The sequence below is a fragment of the Pelodiscus sinensis genome, chromosome 21 (assembly GCF_049634645.1).
Source record: "Pelodiscus sinensis isolate JC-2024 chromosome 21, ASM4963464v1, whole genome shotgun sequence".
NCBI lineage: Eukaryota > Metazoa > Chordata > Testudines > Trionychidae > Pelodiscus > Pelodiscus sinensis.
Window position 1 is genome coordinate 10,891,929 of NC_134731.1, and position 19,864 is coordinate 10,911,792.

The window sequence follows — 19,864 nt, forward strand, 5'->3', positions numbered from 1 at the left end:
TCCCCCTCCCCCTGCGCCCCCTCCTCCAGCCCGTGCACCCCCGCCCCTCCCTCCCGCTGCACCTTCTCCCCCTCCCCCTGCGCCCCCTTCTCCTGCCCGTGCACCCCCGCCCCTCCCTCCCGCTGCACCTCCTCCCCCTCCCCCTGCCCCCCTCCTGCAGCCTGTGCACCCCCGCCCCCTCCCTCCCGCTGCACCTCCTCCCCCTCCCCCTGCGCCCCCTCCTCCAGCCCGTGCACCCCCTGTCCTGCCTGCGCCTTCCCCCCGCCCACGCCCGCTCCCCCGCTCAACTTCCTGCCCTGCCTCCCGCCGCCCTCCCCCAGTCCTGCCTCCAGTGGCTCCGCCGCTTCTCCCTTCGGCTCCGCTGCGCTCCGGCTGCGCAGGGATCAGGCCCCGCCGCTCCATGGCTGGCAGCCGGCAGCAGGCGCCCTTCATCAAGCCGGTGAGTCGCCCGCAAGGGGGTCACGGGGAGCGGGGTTCGCTGGGGCACGGGGGAGGGGGCAGGGGCAGAGGTTCCGCTGGGGCTGGGGGGCACCGAGAACGGGACCCTGAGGCTAGGGATGGGCACAGGTACCGAGCCCTGGGGTGGGCAGGATTGGGGGGCGCGGGGAGAGGGATGCCGGGGCTGGTCGGGGCGCGGAGAGCACAGACAGAGGTTCCCACGGGGTTGGCTGGGCCTGGGGGCAAAGGCAGAGAGACCTAGGGGGGCAGAATATGGGTCCCTTGGGGTTGGCAGGGTGATGGGGGGCTCAGGGAGAGCAACTCCTGCGGCTCGCTGCGTTTGGAGCAACAGGGAGAGGGACTCCTGTGCTTGGCTGGAGCATAGGGGGCATGGGAGAGGGACCATGAGGTTGGCAGGGTTTGGGGGCACAGGGACCGGCACCCCAGAGTTAGCTGAGGCACGGAGGGCCTTGGGGGTGGCCGGACATGGGGGCAAAGGAAGAGAGATCCCAGCGTTGGCATTGCATGGGGGCGTAGGACGTGGCAGGATTTGGGGGCAGAAGGAGAGGGACCCGTGTGGTTGGCAGGGCATGGAGGGCACAGGGAGAGGGGTTGGCAGGATTTGGGGAGCACAGAGAGAAAACCCCCTTGGGTTAGCAGAGTTTGGGGGCACTGGAAGAGGAAGCCTTGGTGTTGGCAGGGCATGTAGGGCACAGGGAGAGGTTCCTCTGGGGATGGCAGTGCATGGGGGGCAAAGAGAGAGCGACCCCGGGGATGTCATGGTTTGGGGGCACAAGGAGAAGGACTCTGGCGTTAGCAGGCCATGGGGCTACCGGGAGAGGACCCTCCTGTGACCTCCAATAACAGGGACACATTCTCACTCTTGCACTAAGTCAGTGGTTTTCAACCTTTTTCTCTCATCACCCCGTTGAAGAAAACTGTGGATGCCTGCAACCCATCATAGTTGGACTCAGCTGTGGCCTCCGGGGTGGGGCTGAAGAGGAGAGCTTTGGGCTGTTGGAGAGGGCTCCGGCTTTGTGTGGTAGGGCGGGGGCGGAGGGGGCGCAGGGCTGGGGCAGGAGGGGCTTACTTTGAGTAGCCCCTGGTCAGCGGTGCAGCGGGGGTGCTAAGCAGCTTCCTGCCTCTCCTGGTACCACACACCTTACTGCTCCCAGAAGCAGCCAGCGGCAGGTTCCCAGCCAGTGGGAGTGCGGAGCTAGCGCTCAGGGCCGGGGCAGTGCGCAGAGCCCTATGTACTCCCCAGGAGCTGGGCCTGCTGGCAGCCACTTCTGGGGTGCAGCGCAGTCGGTGGTGCCAGGACAGTCAGGAAGCTGCCTTAGCACCCCCCAGTCACCTCATCTCTCTGCAGCAATGAGACCCAGAGCTGGACATTCCACCACCCCATCTTGGGTTGCGACCAGTTATTTGAAAGCCTCTGGACTCAGGCCTTTCACAGCTCCCTAGGGAAAGCCAGGTGCTCTTTAGGAAATACGCTTCTCACTGCCCCGTACCTCATGGGCTCATTTACATCTGAGTGCAAAATTCTGTCCGATCAGAGTCTCTGCCAGCAAGCAGGGCTGGCCTTGCCATGAGAGGAACTGAGGCGACCGCCTCAGGTGCCAAACTGTGGGTTGGAGGGGGGCTACCACTAGGACCCAGAGTGTAGAAAATTGTGTCTGCTGCTGGTGGATATGTAGGTAGCAGAGCAGGACCATGAGAGGAGCAGAACAGGAAGAAGGCAGAATTGAGACCTTTTGGCCCAAGTGAGGGGACATGGGGGCGTCATTTGAGCTCCCTGCTTCAGGTACCAAAATACCATGGGCCGGCCCTGCCAGCAATAGCTTTGGACACCCACTTTGCATTGGTGCGAATGAGGACACACGGTACGAGGCAGAGGTAAATCAAGACCCCCCCAGCTGTGTCTAGACTGGCAAGTTTTTCTGCAAAATTATCTGCTTTTGCGGAAAAACTTGCCAGCTGTCTACACTGGTCGCTTGAATTTCCGCAAGAACACTGATGATCTCATGTAAGATTGTCAGTGTTCTTGCAGAAATACTGTGCTGCTCCCGTTCGGGCAAAAGCCCTCTTGCGCAAATCATTTGCACAAGAGCGCCAGTGTAGACAGCACAGTACTTTTTTGCGCAAAAAAGCCCTGATGGCTAAAATGGCGATCGGGGCTTTTTTGCGCAAAATCGCGTCTAGATTGTCACAGACGCTTTTCTGCAAAAAGTGCTTTTGCGGAAAAGCGTCCATGCCAATCTAGACGCGCTTTTCCGAAAATGCTTTTAACGGAAAACTTTTCCATTAAAAGCATGTCTGGAAAATCATGCCAGTGTAGACGTAGCCCCCATGTTTCCGGAGTGCCTCTTTGCAGCGGAGGAAATGGACAGCCCTGAGCAACCTAGCAACCCAAAATCCCAAGGTGGCTGGGGTTGGGGTGATGAGTGGTCACAGCTAATAAATCTGTTGAAGCAAGAGGAAATTTGCCTTATTAGGTTCTGGACAAATCGATGCTTGCAGATTTTGCACCTAGAATCTCCTTCTTGTATTGTTCTTTTGCCATTTGTACAGGAAAGTGCAGCATGTTTACGCTCTCGGCCTCCCTCTGACAGGCTTCGTTCTCTCACGTGTAACATATTCTGAGAGGAAAAGAAACTGAGAATAAAAAACTCACGATAGTTTTAAAGACAACAAAGTCAATGTTTGTGCTGGGCAAATGGGAAATGAACTTGATTTTATGCTTCTGTGTGGGTCATGTGGTTGCAGGCTTTTGACTTCCAGCAATTTCTCTTGTTTTGAGCTTCCACATACCACTTGCAGAGTCTTCTTCCTCTGAGTTAGCTAATCTATGGTGGGTTTGCCTCTTCCTACCCCTGGGTCAGTAATACTATATCCGAGGGCATGTCTACACTACAAACTTATTCACTACAATTTACAACCCCCATAGTAATTATTGCAGTGGTTAATGTTCATGCTGTCCTCCTTCTGTGGGTGATACCTGTTCTCACCAGGAGCGCTTTCACCCACTTAAGGGAGTAGCAGGAAGATGGGATGTTGAGGCTAAGAGCCTGGCAGCTGGACCCTGGTGGGCTGTAGCTGGAGCTCCCCAGTCACCCCAGGGTGACAGCCTGAGCTGTAAGTGACTATCGTGTTGCATTCAGAGATGGAGAAACTGAGGCACTGGTAGGGGAAATGACTTTCCAGAGGTCACCCAGGAGGCTGGGGGCGGAGCTGAGAGCTGTTCCCAGGTTTCCTGACTCAATCCATTGACTTAATCTGTCTACTGCTTGGCACTAGGATTGCCACTGGGATTGAGTGAGCTACAGCTGTTTCATCTTAGCTGGGGCTGCAAGCGACATCATGCCCTTTAGGAAAGGTTCCCAGAGCGTAATTTTGCTGCATTCTGACTTCAGTTCCTAGGGTGGAATTGGGAGTGACACATCAGGCTGAGGAATCCAAATCTACGCCCGGACGAATGGGAGATGAACACCAATTCAGGATGAGGAAAGTGGCTTAAGTATTTTAACACTTTCCTGTACACAATGTTGTTTTTCTTTCTCCTGTTCCCCAGTGTCTCCCATTTACTGGCCCTATTGATGGCGGTCTTAGCAATGGAATGATGGTTATCATCAGTGGAACTGTTTCTCAGAACTGTGACAGGTATGTGCTGGTGAGGATACAGGTACTCCACTTTTGTGCCTAAAATCTACTGTTGAAAACAATGGAAAAGTTCCACACACTGGAACGTAACCAGAATTTGCAAGGTTAGCTCCAGTGATTCAGATGAATCGGTCTTTGCTAATGTTTCCCCACTTCCCACATTTATTGATTCAATTCTTACCTGTTGACAGAGTTGTTTTTGTTCAGATACAGATTTGAGAACAGATGTGAACTCAGAAATTATTTCTGGGGAAGATGGGGAACTGTGAACTGCTGACGGCTCAGAGATCCAAATGCAAAAGCCTTCTCAGTTTTTAGTTATTCCACTCCAGCTCATCTCATGAAGCAGATTGTGCCCATGAAAGCTCATGATACTATAAATATGTTTTTTTTTAGTCCCTTAGGGTGTGTCTATACTGCACCGTTATTTCAGTATAACAGTGTGAGCGCCTACACAGCCATTCCCTTATTTTGAAATAATGGACGGGTTATTCCAAAATCTGTAAACCTCATTCTATGAGGAATAACACCTAGCCTGAAATAGCTATTTTGAAATAAGGCCTGTGTAGATGCTCCACTGCTGCTATTTCAAAACAGCCCCTCACCAGGGCCATTCTAAGTTATTCCTCCCCAGTGCCTCCTGGGGCTCTAAATCGAGATGGCACATCTACATTAGGGAAGCCTGCCTGGGACTAATTTTGTGGTTTACCTGCAGCGTAGACGTGCTATTTTGAAATAAGCTATTTTGAACTAAGCAAGTCCAGAACAGTTAGTTCAAAATAAGCGTGCAGTGTAGACTTACCCTTAAGTGCCACAGGACTGTTTTTAAAGTTACATACTAACATGGCTACCTCTCTGAGCCAAGTTACAGTGCTGGTAGTTTTTGTGTACAAAGATAAAGCCAAGTTGGGGATCCTTTTTGGGTTGGGGGCTATTGGCCCATAGGAAAATCAGTCAGCTGCCGCACTTAAGTGAGAAGCAAATAAATAAATAAATAAATCCCAAAACAAACAAAGAAACCCAAAAAACTGCCAAAATCCCAAACCAAGTCAAAACAAACCCTCACTGCTATTGCCCCCGACTGAGGAGAAAGACACTTCCCATGTTCTCCTCACACACCAGAGCTTAGGGGAACCCAGGCTAGTAGATTTGGTGTGTTCCAGCCCCTTGGAGGGACAACGGGGGTTGGAGCACCAGCGCGAGCTCCCCAATGCTTGTGGGGAGCCTTGGGGCCTGAATCCAGGCCAGCGGGGGGCTACATCCAGGCCTGAGGTCCCTGATAAAGTTTTTATGCACAAAGGGGTATCTGTCACTGCAATACAACACTCTTTCTGCTGACCATCTTTAATGTGTTTAGAATAGAATCCCCAATTCAGGTTTACCGTAAATGCAGGAGTAATCCCGTCTCTGAAGAATAATTGAGATGAAGTACTTTCTTGAACTGGAGCTTTCAAGAGGCAAATTAGAGTTCAACCTTTTAGTAGAACATAAACTAGTCACACTGTTATTTGTGGGTTTCTTTGTAAAAACGGTGCATGCAAATATCAGAGGGGTAGCCGTGTTAGACTGAATCTGCATAAACAACAAGAAGTTCTGTGGCACCTTATAGACTAACAGATTAATTGGAGTATAAGCTTTCATGGGCAAAGACTCACTTCGTCTGATGCATCTGACAAAGTGGGTCTTTGCCCACGAAAGGTTAAGCTCCGATACATCTGTTAGTCTATAAAGTGCATCCAAAACATCCCTTTGCCTCTTCTATCCTATTCTCCTCCCAATAAGAGCCTTCAAGTGGCTTCTCTCTTGAGTGATGTTTACTACTTTACATCAACGGGATTATGACAGGGGTAGGGTTTGCAAGATCAGGTCTGCTGTTACTAGAATGGATGTTGTAGGAAATTGACTGTTGCGAGATGTGCTGTTGTAACTATAAATCGTTCCAGTCTTATCATGGAACAGTCGTGCCATTATCTCAGGTTGAAGGGTAGCTAAAATACTGCAGACATCTCAGTCCACTCAGTAACATGTAAATATGCATGTTGTTCATCTGAGCCCCGATTCTACAAATGGTGACACTGGGAATAGTCCTAAAAATCATGATTAAGTCCAGTAACTTCAGTGCAGTGGTGGGCAACCTGTAGCCCGTTGGGGTTCTATGTGTGGCCCCGAAGGCATTTTGTTACCATTGTCCATGCGCTGGATTCTGCTGGTTTCCGTCCGATTATTTTTTTCCTACTGGTGTTACTGAAGTAACAGGGGTACCGGAATCGAGGTGTGTGCTTACTGCACACAACATTGACAGTGCAAGCCGGCTACTTCCTGTGCAGCCAATCAAAGTGCTGCTACCATTTCATCGGCACAGCCCACAAATTCTAGGTACACCAGCACAGGTAGCAAAACTACCCTATCCTAGGTGACTCTCTTGGTCACAACAATCTTGTGGCTCACTGAGATGAAGAAGGGCCACTCATGCGGCCCACTCACTAGCCTAGGTTGCTCATCGCTACTTCAGAGGGATAGTCATGGTGGAAAAATGTCTGCCCAGAAGTATTTGGAGGAGTATAATCTGAGCTGGTTTTCAGCATGTAAAATCGGTTAGAACGTGCTTAACTGCTTGGTGTGAACACAATGAGGTTTCTGTTTGTTTGTATTCACAATACAATAGATTGTGACAATAAATTACTGTGTAGCTTTAGGATTTCTGTGCAGAAATATTGCAATGACGAAAGAGACTTCTTTGAGAGGGAGCAGGGGCTAGTCCTCTGGAAAGACTGTCTTGGCTACCAGTGGAAACAAACTTGATTTCTTAACCATGCTCCATTTATTTCATCTTTGTACTGTTTTTCTTCACAGGTTCCATATAGACTTTGAGAGCGCATCCAGCCAAAATCCTCAAAATGATATAGCTTTTCATTTTAACCCACGATTTGAAGAGGGTGGATATGTGGTTTGCAATACCTTTGAAAACCAGAGTTGGGGAAAAGAGGAGAGAAAATACAAAATGCCTTTTTTAAAAGGTCACTCCTTTAAGGTTAAGATTTTGGTAAAACACGACTCATTCATGGTAATTTTTTACTATTGTCATTTACTTCCAAATTAATTGTGAAATGGCTATTCTGATGAATCAAGGAGCATTCTCACATCTAAAGAATTACATTCAAACAATTCCCTTTTCAAAGGAATCTTTAATGGGAGGCTTTCTATTTATTTGAAGGGGAGTAGACTAAAACACAATGCTTACTTTTGCAATTTAGGCCCAGATGCTGGAAATACATGTGCCCAAGTTTAACTTAGCCACATGAAAAGCCCCATGGACTTCAGTGAGGCTGCTCAGATGTATAAAGTTAAGCATGGACATACATGTTTACAGAAGCGTGGCTATAACCCACCGAGTCGGTTTTGCTTGTGTTCTTAGTCACTATCTAGTGAATTTCAAGTTGGAGTTCTTGGCTCTAGGGCAGCACTGCGGTGTTTAGATTGCAAAAGCTGCAGGGAAGGGTATTTGGAATTGTTTGCATTCAATTTGTTAAAACTCCATAGAAACATCTCTATTGTTCCTGGCCATGGTTGTTGTTTTTTTTAAAACAAAGCCTGTGTTTTCTTAGGGCGTGAGGCGTTATCCATGATGCTGAAAGAATAACTTCTGGTTTTTTTATGCACGGCAGGTCACTGTAAATGAAGATCACTTTCTGGAGTACAAGCACCGGATTCCAGTGCACAAAGTGAAGGCCATTGGAGTGGCGGGAGGCATGGAAGTGTCAGACATCAGCTTCCAGAAAGCTGCTGTAAGTGCCGATGTGCATGGGTTGTTGTATTCAGAGCCGCCGGGGAACTGGAGCGGCTCTGATATTTCCAGAGGTTTGGGGCATGAAGGATTGAGACTCTGAGCACCCCTGTGGAGTTGATAAATATCTCAAACTGGCTTTTTCCCCTCTTAGGGTATGTCTACTCTACCACCCTAGTTCGAACTAAGGTGGCTAGTGTAGACATACCCTTGTGCTTCTGGAGTGTGGGCTTTACCTTATGGAACCCTAACTTCCATATTTTCTCATGGTGCTCCATACCTTACTCCATGCATACTAGTAATGTGAGCGAGTGTTAGGCTATTGGGGAAAGTGGTAGCATGGACAGAGGGCAGGTATTTTTTATGGCCATGTCATGTTCCAAGGTGTCGTGAGATGACACGATGCTTGTCAGTGCCAGGGCTTCCAATGTTGCTGCCACGCATGGAACTGCACCTTGGCTCCACCAGCAGTGGGGAGAAATGCCGGTGAGCTCTGAGCTCGGTGAATGAGAATGTTCTTATTTCAGGAACCACTGGGGTCCTTGAAAGAGAGGGCGTTTGCTTCTTGATCCCAATCTTTTCCATGTAAAACAAATCCTCAGATATATTCCTGCATTTCCTGTACTGGAGGCAAGTCTTTCCAGGAGATACTAGTGACCTACAGCAGGGGTGAGCAAATGGGCCTCCGTGGACCAGATCCGGCCTGCCAAGCAAGCAATCCGGCCTGCAGAGGCCCTGCTGCTCCCTCCTGCCTATGGGGGGAAGCGTGCGAAATCTCCTCCCACCCTGCAAGGAGTGCGCGGCACTTAGAAGCACCACGTGCTCATGGCAGGGTGGAAGGAGACTTTGCACGTTCCCCCTGCTCCCAAGCTCTGATTGGCCTGGGGGCAGCAGGGGGGAGTGCATGAAGTCTCCTCCCACCACCAGGAGCCTGGGTACCTAGAGGAAACCGCCAGCTGTTCAGAGCAGCTGTCAGTTCTCTCTGGGCAGCAAAGACTTTGCATGCTTCTGCACTCCCAGGCCAATCAGGGTCTGTGGGTGAGGTAGCACAGAAGTGTCCTGGCCCCGCCCCTTCTTCCTGAGGCCCCGCCCTTTCGGGGCATCCCAGAGCCACTTCAAAAACTTCTGAAGTGTCCCCTGGTCAAAAATGATTGCCCATACCTGACCTATAGCCAGGCTGCCTTGTGTGCAAAACCCATTCAAGATGACAAGTCTGGGGGCTGGACTCCATGCTTGGATTGGAGACCTACAAGGCCAGAAAGGACTCTCAGATCATCTAGTCTGACTTTCTGCATATTTCAGGCCATTTACTTTTCACCCACATGTGCCTGGGTATTAAGTGCAAAGACTTTAGTTAGACCAAAACATTTCAGTCCTCTGGAAACTAAACCTGGAAGAAACCAAACTGCTTATAATAAAGTGGTAAAAAGAACTGGAACTTTTCAACTTAGAAAAGAGGAGACTAAAGGGGGATATGATAGAAGTCTATAAAACCATGGCAGATATGGAGAAAGTGAATAAGGAAAAAGTATGTACTTGTCCCCATAACATATGAACTAGGGGCCACCAAATGAAATGAATAGGTAGCAAGTTTAAAACAAACAAAAGGAATTTTTTTTCAGGCAGTGCATAGTCAATCTGTGGAACTCCTTGACAAAGGATGTTGTGAAGACCAGGACTATAACAGGGTTAAAAAAAGAACTACATAAATTCATGGAGGTTAGGTCTATTAATGGCTATGAGCCAGGATGGTGTCCCTAGCCTCTTTGTCTACAGGAGAGGGATCACATGATGATTACTTGTTCTGTTCACTTCTGTCGGAAGACAAGACACTGGGCTACATGGACCTTTATTGTGACCCAGTATGGCCATTCTTATGGTCATGAAAGTGTTAACTGGGTTGCTCAGAGCAATGATTTTCAACGAGGGGTACATGTACCCCTGGGGCTACACAGAGCTCTTCCAGGGGGTAGATCAACTTGTCTGGATATTTGCCTAGTTTTCCAACAGGCTAGATAAAAAGCGCTAGCAAAGTCTCAGCTTATTGCAGGGGAAATTGAATCATAAACAATCCCCAATATAGCGAATCTCTTTTAGACACATGCACCATGTTCACCTTCGCTTCAATGGGATATAAACATAGGCAAAGCAGCTTCCCAAACAGGGTTGCTTTCTTGATTGTGGACCAGATTGAGTTCCATGTTTTCTCATGGTGCTCCATACTTTACTCCATGCATCCTGGGGATGTGAGCGAGTAGTCGAGTAGTTGGTTAAGCTATCATCGGGCGCCCGGGCTGGCGGCGCCCTAGGCGACTGTCTCGTCTGCCTAGGCTCACAGGCCACCCCTGACCGGGCTCTTACTATATTTAAAGTGCAGAGCCGCAGCAGAGATAGATCCCAGACCTGGTGTGAGCTGGGATCGAGCGCTTCCTCTCTTATCGCTTAATTGTGTAGTCAATAAAAATTCCATCGCTTACACAATTAGCGAATTACCTGCCTCTTAACATCCCTGGTGCATGTTCCCAGTCCCCAGAACTCATGAGAGAGGCTGGCCCTTTAGGAATCTGGCCCTTTGACATTTCCCCATGCTGGCGTATGAAGTTCTTGGAAGAGTGCCTACCCAGGTTTCACGTCTCCCATATAGGTGCTGGAAACACTAGATCACATTGCTTCAGTAAACTGATTTTGCCATTCACACTGGACTGTTAATTCAAGCCTTTAGGACTAATTATTTTTCATCATATTTAGCCTGCAGATGTTTGTTCTCCTGTATCAGCTGGGATCGCAAGTGTTTCATCTGACTATCTTTTTGCACTTTGTTCCTTTTGGTGGCTTATATGAACCGATGCAAGAAAACAGAGCGAAGCTGACAGTCTAAATTTATTTCTTCACCCCACAGAAGTCTAAAGCAGGAAGTGTTCTGTAGCCACAGAATTCTGAATAATCTTATCAGTAGGAAACCGAGCATCAGAGACCATAATGGCAGCGTGCCAAAAATACTGCTTACCTCATGTCTTTTTTGTCAGGATTAATTTGTCCATTGACAAAGGCTTGCTTGATTTCTGTGTTGCTAGCGCCTCCTAGTGGCTATTCTTTGATTTGTTAATAACCAACTTTGTCTTTCACATCTCAGACCAAGGCAGTTTTCTCAGCTTCCCAGCTTGCTCCTGGATCAATATACAGGTTAAACCTCCCTGGTCTTCACTGTCTGGACCTGACCAGTCCTGAAGAAGAGAATTTGCTGGACCTCAGCAGGCAACACTGCCTCCCCCTCCCCCCCAATCCAATACACAGAAGTAGGCCTCGTTAAAAGAATGAGCAGGTTGCCGTTGAGAACAGGAAATGTGGCTCTGATGGAATTTGGAATCACGTTTTAATTTCAACTCTGCCTGCTTCTGGTGATATCTTTTCTCCTTTCCTTTCCATTTGTAGCCACCAGAACCGTACCAGCCGCAACCTTATGTAAGTCTCTGTACCATTATTTTGTGGTTGGTGACAGTGGGAGGTGGGGTGGGTGTGTACTTCTAAAATCTGAAGTACAGATAGATCTGAGAGAGAAAATTCCAGCTCAAAATGTCAATTCAGAGAGCTGCAAGATTGTTTGGAGGAGTGACTTCTCTGAATTGTCACTTTGGGAAAGAATAATACCCACTGGGTTATCCAGTAGTCAGAAGGTTCATCTATGGAACAGCTTTCCTATGGGAAAGGTCCCAGTGTTGGTGAGCTGACAAATTTAGATTGCGATATGGGTGGGAGGGGTTGAGTTAAATAACACTAAAGGCAAATATTAAATGTACAGGTTGAACCTCTCTAGACTGGCACTCTCGGGACCTGAGCGGTTCCTAACCAAAGAATGTCTGGCAGCACCACCAACACTGCCACTGCTTATTGGGCTCTTAGAAGACATTTAGAGGTAAATTAGAGCTAATTAACAGCACCGAACACTGAGAGCCAGGACTGGGGACTGTAAACAAACTTTATGGGACTGTGGGAAACTTGGCCACACCCATGAGAAGCTAACAAAAATCATCCCGGACCATGGATGTTGCCAGACAAGAGAATTCTGGACTAGAGAGGTTCAACCTGGAGTAGAAATGACCTCAGTGTGGTTTGGTGGAACTCAGTCTAGTTCTCAGGAGTCCCGTCACCACAACTGGTGCTGATCGGGGGTGTTTTTAGAGAGGCAGAAGCCAATGAGTAAATAGGCCACAGAGACCAATCTTGTTTCTCGCCCCTCTGAGGGGCTCCCTGCAAGATCTGCTCAGAGAATGCTGGAAAGTTTAGACTTGCATTCCCTGTGCTGTACCTGTCCTATGGAGGAGGAGGAGCCCCACAGGATGCAGTGTTCAAACCCAGAGCCAAGCCTGGCCTACTTCTTTGGATCTGGGGTTTTTTTGTTTGTTTGTTTGTTTGTTTGGTTGGTTTTGGTTTTGGTGTTTTGGTCTTCTGCAGGGCAATGCCTAATGCAGTGCAAGATGACAGGCGAAAGAATCATCCATCCTCTACATCAGGCCTGGGCAAATACTGGCCCATAGGCCGGATCCAGCCTGCCAGGGTTAGCCTTTGGCGGGCAGTCACACCGCCATATTTCCCTGTGCCTCTGCAGGCCCGGGGGATCATTGCTCCCATTGGCCGCGGATCGCCGTTCCTGGCCAATGGGAGCTGCCATCACCCATACCTGCAGAGATGCAAGGAAATAAGCGTGGCAGCGGCCCAGCAGGGGCTAACCCTGGAGAACTGCTGCCATTTCATTGGTCACAACTGTTCTAAATGGACCTCAACATCAGGACTCTTGTGTTCGAGGCTCTAACGCCCTTGGTAACTTTCTGAACAAACGTGCATTTATTAGATTCCCCCCGGTGGGGGGGAATATACAGCAAATCTGTTTTGAAGGATTCATTTTAAGCCTCTCTTCCTGTATCTTTCACTAGCCTATGCCATATCGCACTTCCATGGCTGGAGGACTTTCTCCATCAAAATCTGTGATAATAACTGGGATCTCTCTGCCTAAAGCTAACAGGTAGGTAGCAGAAACAGCCCTGTGCCTGCACTGCAGCCAGAGGTAGATGTCTCTGACGTTCAGAGAAGATGCGGTTGTCAGTAAGGGATTTTCCCCCAGTATACAGTCATTGCTTTATTTGAGATAGCTGCCTGAAGGCTGAATTCTGCAATCCCTCTGTATGCAAACACAGTTCCCATTGACTTCTCCTCGCATCTTTTGCTTTATACCCGGCTGGTGTTTCTCCCTCTCCCCACCCCCCACCTCCCTCTCAGCTGCACAACATGCCTGTATGCCCGTAACAGCCATGGCAAGTACACCCACTGTACAGTGGGTGTTTGATGGACAAGTTTGGGGGCTGGATCAGTTCCCATTGAGGTCTTGAAAGCCTCTGCATTGACTTCTTTGAGAGTCAGGGTAGGTTGCTGGGCTGGCAACTGATTTCAGTTTCAGCCAGATTGTCCGTCTAAGAGTTAAGATTTGACTCTTGGTTTGCAAATCTTAGCCCTGCTGGCAAAGCTGGGCTGCCAACTGGACCCATTCACTTCCATGACCGGAGGGGGTCTGTCTGTGCGGAATAACTTGCGGAGGTGAAAAGCAGCGAGCAGTCCTGTACCGCCTTAGGCTATGTCTAGACTGCACTCTAAATTCAAAGATTGCGTATCTTTTTTCAGTTTAATTTCAGAAGAGGCTATTTTGAAATTTGGCACGTCTACATGGCACCAAATAAAAAAAGTGATTTTTCGATCCATCCCTTATTCCTCGTAGGACGAGGTTTACAGGGATGGCGAAAGAGTGCGTCCGTTATTTTGGACACAGCATTGCTATTTTGAGATACTTCCCATATCCCGAAATAGCAATGCAGTCTAGACGTACCCTTAGAGATACACTCTCTCTCTCTCTCTCTCTCTCTCTCTCACTCACTCACTCACTCACTCACTCACTCTCACTCTCTCTCTCACACACATACAGACACACACACAGACTCTCACTCTCTCTCTGTCTCTCTCTCTCTCTCACACACACACACACACACACACACACACACACACACACACACACAATCATGAGATTTAGAGAGCGAGAGAGAGAGCGAGAGAGAGCATTATGAGCTTTTGTGGGGAAAACTCACTTCCTCGGATGGGTTGTGCCCATGAAAGCTCATGATATTGTACTTATATTTTTGTTAGACTGCAAGGTGTTACAGGACTACTTGTTTTTGCTGAGGAGAGGTATCTGTCAGGGCCCCTAGCTAGAGATACTAAGAGCACCTGGGAGTTCCTGGTCAGCTAATGTGTTCACGCACAGCTGTGACATTGTCACCCTGCAGGGAGCAAAAGCATGTCTCCCAAAGAAGCCAGAGCCTGCTTTTTAGACCTCATTAGAAGTTTTGTTGCATGGTGTTCATCATAGGAATGTGACAGGTCAGCCAAGCCATTCTGAAAACGACAATGGTATTTTACCAGGAGAGGACTGTACAATGGGAAGGGGCTAGTGGTACAGTGTCTCCAAATATATTTAATCTAAAGCTTTCCAGCCTTTTGACTAAGCTCGTTGTTGCATTTAACATAACAAATAAAATAATGATGAGTCAAAATTGTGGGTCGCGTTTTAAGGGCAGAATTTTTAAAGGGGCCTCAGCCAAGCATTCTACCTCCTTTGCACCAGCAATTAACTGCAAGAAAAATGAATTTCAAGCACAGGTGGCCACATACACATTTAACTGCCTGACTTTAGTCCCATTCTGGTAATTGATCCCCAGAGGAGAGGATGGCTTACAACTTCCATGGGAAGGGAAAGGCAGGGCTGGGAGATACAAGGAGGTCCTGAGCAACATCAAGTTTTAGAGCCCCCAGAGCATTACCAAAACATGTGTTTATTCTAATAGAAAGCACTATGAAAATAGAAATAATGAAGTTTTATAGTTGTGAATATACCGGTACCTAAGCGAGGATGTAACTAAAAACTGGTACAGATTGGACCTCCCTGGCCTAGCATCTTGGGGACCTGACTGGTCCGGGATGAGGGATTTTGCCAGACCAGAGGAGGTCATTTCTGGCCATGCTGCTGCCGACTTCGCCCCCTGCCCTGCTCCCCCTCCTCAACTGGGCTTCTCAGCAACCCCTGCAGCCCAGCTGAGCCACACGCTGGCTCCCAGACCCCCTTAGCCCAGCTGAGCTGCCCATCAAGCTTCATGGCTTCCCCCCACTTCAGCTCAGCTGACCCATGCGCCAGTTCCCGGCTCCTGCTTCTCCTACCCCCCAACCCAGCTGGGCTGTGTGCTCCACTTCCTGCATGGTTCTGACCTCCGACCCCCCCTCCCAACATGCCGGGACCCTCTGATCCTGGAACATCCGTGATCCTGGATGTTGCCAGACCAGAAAATTCTGGTTCATAGAGGTGCAACCTCTAATTTTTTTGTATTTAGAGGCCCTTTATCATCTGAGCCCCAAAGCTGCAGCTTCTTTAGCTTGTGATCAGAGAAGGTCATTTCTGGCCCCCATGCTGCCGACTCCACCCCCTGCCCTGCCCCCCTCTATCCTCCCTCCACCTGGGCTTCCCAGCTCCCCCTTCAGCCCAGCTGAACTGCTACCTGCTCGCTCCCGGATCCCCACAGCCCAGAGGAGCCATGCACCAGGTTTTGTGGCTTCAGCCCTCCCACCCCACATAGTGTTGGCCTCCTAACCCCCCCGCCCCGCCCCCAGACACACCACAGCATGCTAGGACTCCCTGATCCTGGACCACGGATGTCGCCAGACCAGAAAATTCTGATTCACTGAGGTGCAACTTATAATTTTTTTGCATTTAAAGGCCCTTCATAATCTGAGGCCCAACGCTGTAGCTTATTTAGCTTGTGCGTAAATCGGGTACTGGTGAATGGGAACGGCAGTTGCTCAGCGTTTCTGAAATGAAGACAGTGGATGACTCAGTGCCGTAGAACTGATACCAACTGTTAACTAATTGAACTAGTGACAAATTGCAGCTACAACATGAAAGGGAGTTACATTTTCAGGGCCTTAAATGCATGTGTGTGTTATTATGCTTAATTCTTGCCTGCACTTCACAGTTTCTAGTTCCCCGGGAGGCGTTCCCCAGTGAAAACTGTACTGAATGGGGGTTTTATTTGTTTGTTTGTTTGTCTATAAGTGAGGGGGTTTCAGCCATGTGATTTGTCTCTGGTGTGTTTAGATTCCATGTCAATCTGAAGCGAGATGAAGATATTGCCTTCCAGCTGAACCCAAGATTCTCTGAGAAAGCCATTGTCCGCAACACTAAGTTGAATCAGATCTGGGGGCCAGAGGAACGTAGCCTATCAAGTGACATGCCATTCGTCCATGGGAAAGGCTTCATAGTGAGCAAAACCTTTTTTTAAACTAGCCGCTCATGATGCTAATGAGCGGGCAAATTGCTCTCGGCCTTCAAGGCTTTTATATGCGCTTAGGCACATTGAGGCAGAGAAAAATTGTGATGTGGCTCGTGACATTTGGGTGTCCAGTTTGAGACCCATAAAAGGGGCCTGCTTTTTTAAGATGGCCAGTGCTCAGCGCTCTGCAAATGATGGCTTTTTTCTGTGTGTCTCAACCTAAGGGCCCAAATTGTGAGGTGCTAAAATCCCTAGTCACTTTTGACAGTTTAGTTCAGTATTTGCAGTTGGGATAACAGTACAGTCCTGGTGCCTCAGCGAATAAGCCAGTGACTAGCTGGCATCAGATGGAAATGTCCCTCCATTTGGCTGCATAAAGACTTTACCATTCATATATATTTCTGCTGCAGGCAGACTTGCCAGAGAAAGTGCTGTACAAGTGTGAATCCAAGAGGAGTAACACTGAGGCCTTGTCTATACTTAACCAGAGACCAATGGTCTGGAGATTGATTTCTGGGGGTTTGATTTAGTCAGTCTAGAAAGGACCCACTAAATCAAATGCTGATGGTGCCCCCATCAACTCCAATAGTCCACAAGGTCATGAGGAGTAAGAGAAGTTGATAGGAGAGTTTCTCCTGTCAACCTCCTGCACCCCAGAAATGCGATGTAAGGTATGTCAACTCCTGTTACATAATTCTCGTAGGTGGAGATGCATATCTGAAGTCGAATGCCTGGTGTAGTGTAGCCCTGGCCTTAATATTTGACATTTTCAGAGCTGTGGAGCCCCATCAGCTAACCAGTCCTCTCCTCGACCCTGTGGAATAAGTTAGAAAATATCGATAACCCCATTTTATAGATGGGAAATCTTAAACATAGAGGTTAAATGACTTGTCCACAGCCACACAGCAAACCAGTTAGAGCTGGCATCAGAACTCCATAAGGACATAAGAACAGAAGAACGGCCGTACTGGGTCAGACCAAAGGTCCTTCTAGCCCAGTATCCTGTCTACCGACAGTGGCCAACACCAGGTACCCCAGAGACGGTGGACCGAAGACAATGATCGAGCGATTTGTCTCCTGCCATCTCTCTCCAGCCTCTGAAAAACAGAGGCCAAGCACACCATTTTATCCCCTGGCTAATAGCCTTTTATGGACCTAACCTCCATGAAATTATCTAGCTTCTCTTTAAACTCTAGTCCTAGCCTTCACAGCCTCCTCTGGCAAGGAGTTCCACAGGTTGACTACACGCTGTGTGAAGAAGAACTTTCTTTTATTAGTTTTAAACCTGCTACCCATTAATTAAACTCCAGAGCTCCTGAGCTCAGTCCAGTGCTCAGCCTACCCGATCACACTCTCCTGTGCTGTAGGAAGTGATCCTGAGACATAAGCCCTAAGGTCTGTGCTAAATGAGTGGTCAAGGAAGGCCTCTGTTCACAGAATCTGGCAAGAAAAGGGCTGATACGGCAAAAACTCACATTCCTAAAATGTTAGTGGGCGCAAAAACATTCCAGAAGGATAGTACCAGAAAATCCCAATGCCAGGCTGGTGGAAACCACACGTGCAGCCAAACATCTAATGACATCCTGTAGCACTAGAGATGTGGTTCTCAAACTTTTTAGCTGCAGCCCACCTCACTGAATGCAGACATTTCAGTGTGCCACCAGCCAACCACCCATGATGACAAAATGGGCGCAGGGGGTGGGTGAGAGGGCAGAGAAGGGGTTGGGGGAGGAGGAGCAGGGTGGGTGTGTGGGTCTTGGTGGGAGGGGGTGCAAGGTCTGAGCATAAGGGGTGCTTACCTGGCTCTGTGCCTCCTGCGCTCCCAGGAATCACCCCCGCTGCTCCCATTGGTCATGATTCTAGCCAATGGGAGCAGTGGGGAAAGCTTTCCTGGGCTACCATGCCCCCAGCTGAAAGGGCAGCAGCAGTGTACAGAGACTCTTCCTTCCCCTGCCAGCCGGATCCGGTCCATGAGGTTCCCCTTCCCCGCTGCAGGAAGCCAGCATTGATGCTCCAACCTTGTAGGGAGGAAGGGCTGGAGCACTAGCATAGCCCCCCAGCGCAGGGGGGTGGTGAGCCCCCAAGCTCAAGGCTCACCTGCAAGATGTTCATGGACCACTAGTTTCCCGCAGACCACACTTTGAGAACCGCTGCCCTGGAATGTTGAGTACTATGAGCTACAAGCACAGCTTTGCAAAAAGTATTTTTAAGACAGAGGGAAAAGGGCAAATATTTTATGCTGTTGACATAGTTTTCCCCGTACCTTTAATTTTTTTTCACCCTCATTTCTGAAGGTCTCTTTGTGGGATTTCTTCACTCATTTTCCCCCTTTCCCTTTGGTTTGCAGATCTGGATTGTATGCGACGCTCACTGCTTTAAGGTGGCTGTGAATGGACAACACCAGTTTGACTACAAGCATCGAGTTCCTAACCTGCAGGAGATAAACCTGCTGGAAATAGAGGGCGATGTTTTGCTGACCTGTGTTCAAGTTTAAAGACGAAATTCCACATACGCTTTAAATAAGAGTGAGCTTCTGCGTCGCCTCTTAAAAGGAGCAGCTTGCTGGGGAATTTGCTATTGACATTTAATCAAGTTTCTAATTTAAGCCCAAGAAGCATCAGGCTTAAACTGCAGCAAGGGAGGTTTGGATTGGACATTAGGAAAAACTTCCTACATGCCAGGGTGGTTAAACACTGGAATAAGTTGCCTAGGGAGGTTGTGGAATCTCCGTCTCCGGAGATATCTAAGAGCAGGGTAGATAGACATCTCTCAGGGATGGTCTAAAAGATGGTACTGGGTCCTGCCGTGAGGGCCGGGGACTGGACTCAATGACTTCTTAAGGTCCTTTCTAGTTCTAGGCTGTGTCTAGACTGGCATGATTTTGCCACCTGTCTACACTGGCTGTGAGTATTTGCGCAAGAACACTGACTTTGTAATGTACAAAATCAGTGGTTCTTGCGCAAATACTCTGATGCTCCCGCTCAGGGATAAGCCCTCTTGTTCAAGTATTCTTGCGCAAGAGGGCCAGTGTAGACAGCAACATTAATTTCTTGCGCAAGAAAGCCTGATGGCTAAAATGGCCATCGGCGCTTTCTTGCGCAAGAGAGCGTCTACACCGGCATGGATGTTTTTGCGCAAAAGCAAATCTTTTGCGCAAAGGCACATGCCAGTCTAGACGTTCTCTTGCGCTAATAATTTTAACGGAAAAAGTTTTCCGTTAAAAGTATTTGCGCAAAATCATGCCAGTCTAGATGCAGCCCTAGTGTTTTAGGATTCTTTTTTTTATATATAACCACTTCATTCTACCTAGCAATCCTGCTGTTTCTATAGTACCAACCCACGCTGTTTGCATGGTTTTTATTTGCTAGAACTTTATATTTGCTCCGATCATGTAGTTCATTTATAAAGCCTTTTTCATATGAGGATGCTTTATTTTCCTTCCTTTTGTAGGCACATGATTACACTTAAGAATTAAAACATTTGGAGGAGAAAATATGTTGGTGTCGTGAGAACACAGTGAAAAAGCTTTCGTGCTCAGGGCTGAGTACTCTTTTCTTGGTGGCTACAGATTCTGGGCATATCTATTTGGCAAGTTACTGTGGTGGGAAGCCAGGGGTTG

At 48.6% G+C, this 19,864-nt stretch overlaps 1 protein-coding gene across 1 annotated transcript; it reads left to right on the forward strand.

Annotated features, from left to right (window-relative positions):
- Window positions 1-282: 282 nt before the first annotated feature.
- LGALS9 (galectin 9) lies at window positions 283-19,741 on the forward strand. The gene is made up of 8 exons (XM_075904847.1): window positions 283-439; window positions 4,010-4,098; window positions 6,952-7,162; window positions 7,764-7,883; window positions 11,315-11,344; window positions 12,814-12,902; window positions 16,071-16,233; window positions 18,593-19,741. Exons 1-8 carry the CDS (start codon window positions 401-403, stop codon window positions 18,737-18,739), a joined length of 888 nt encoding a protein of 295 aa, XP_075760962.1. The 5' UTR covers window positions 283-400; the 3' UTR covers window positions 18,740-19,741.
- The last annotated feature ends 123 nt before the right edge of the window (window positions 19,742-19,864 follow it).

Coding starts and splice junctions, on each gene's coding strand:
- LGALS9 (XM_075904847.1), top strand. CDS start 401: ATGGCTGGCAGCCGGCAGCAGGCGCCCTTCATCAAGCCG. Junction 7,163..7,763: donor TAAAACACGACTCATTCATG/GTAATTTTTTAC, acceptor TATGCACGGCAG/GTCACTGTAAATGAAGATCA. Junction 12,903..16,070: donor TCTCTGCCTAAAGCTAACAG/GTAGGTAGCAGA, acceptor TGGTGTGTTTAG/ATTCCATGTCAATCTGAAGC.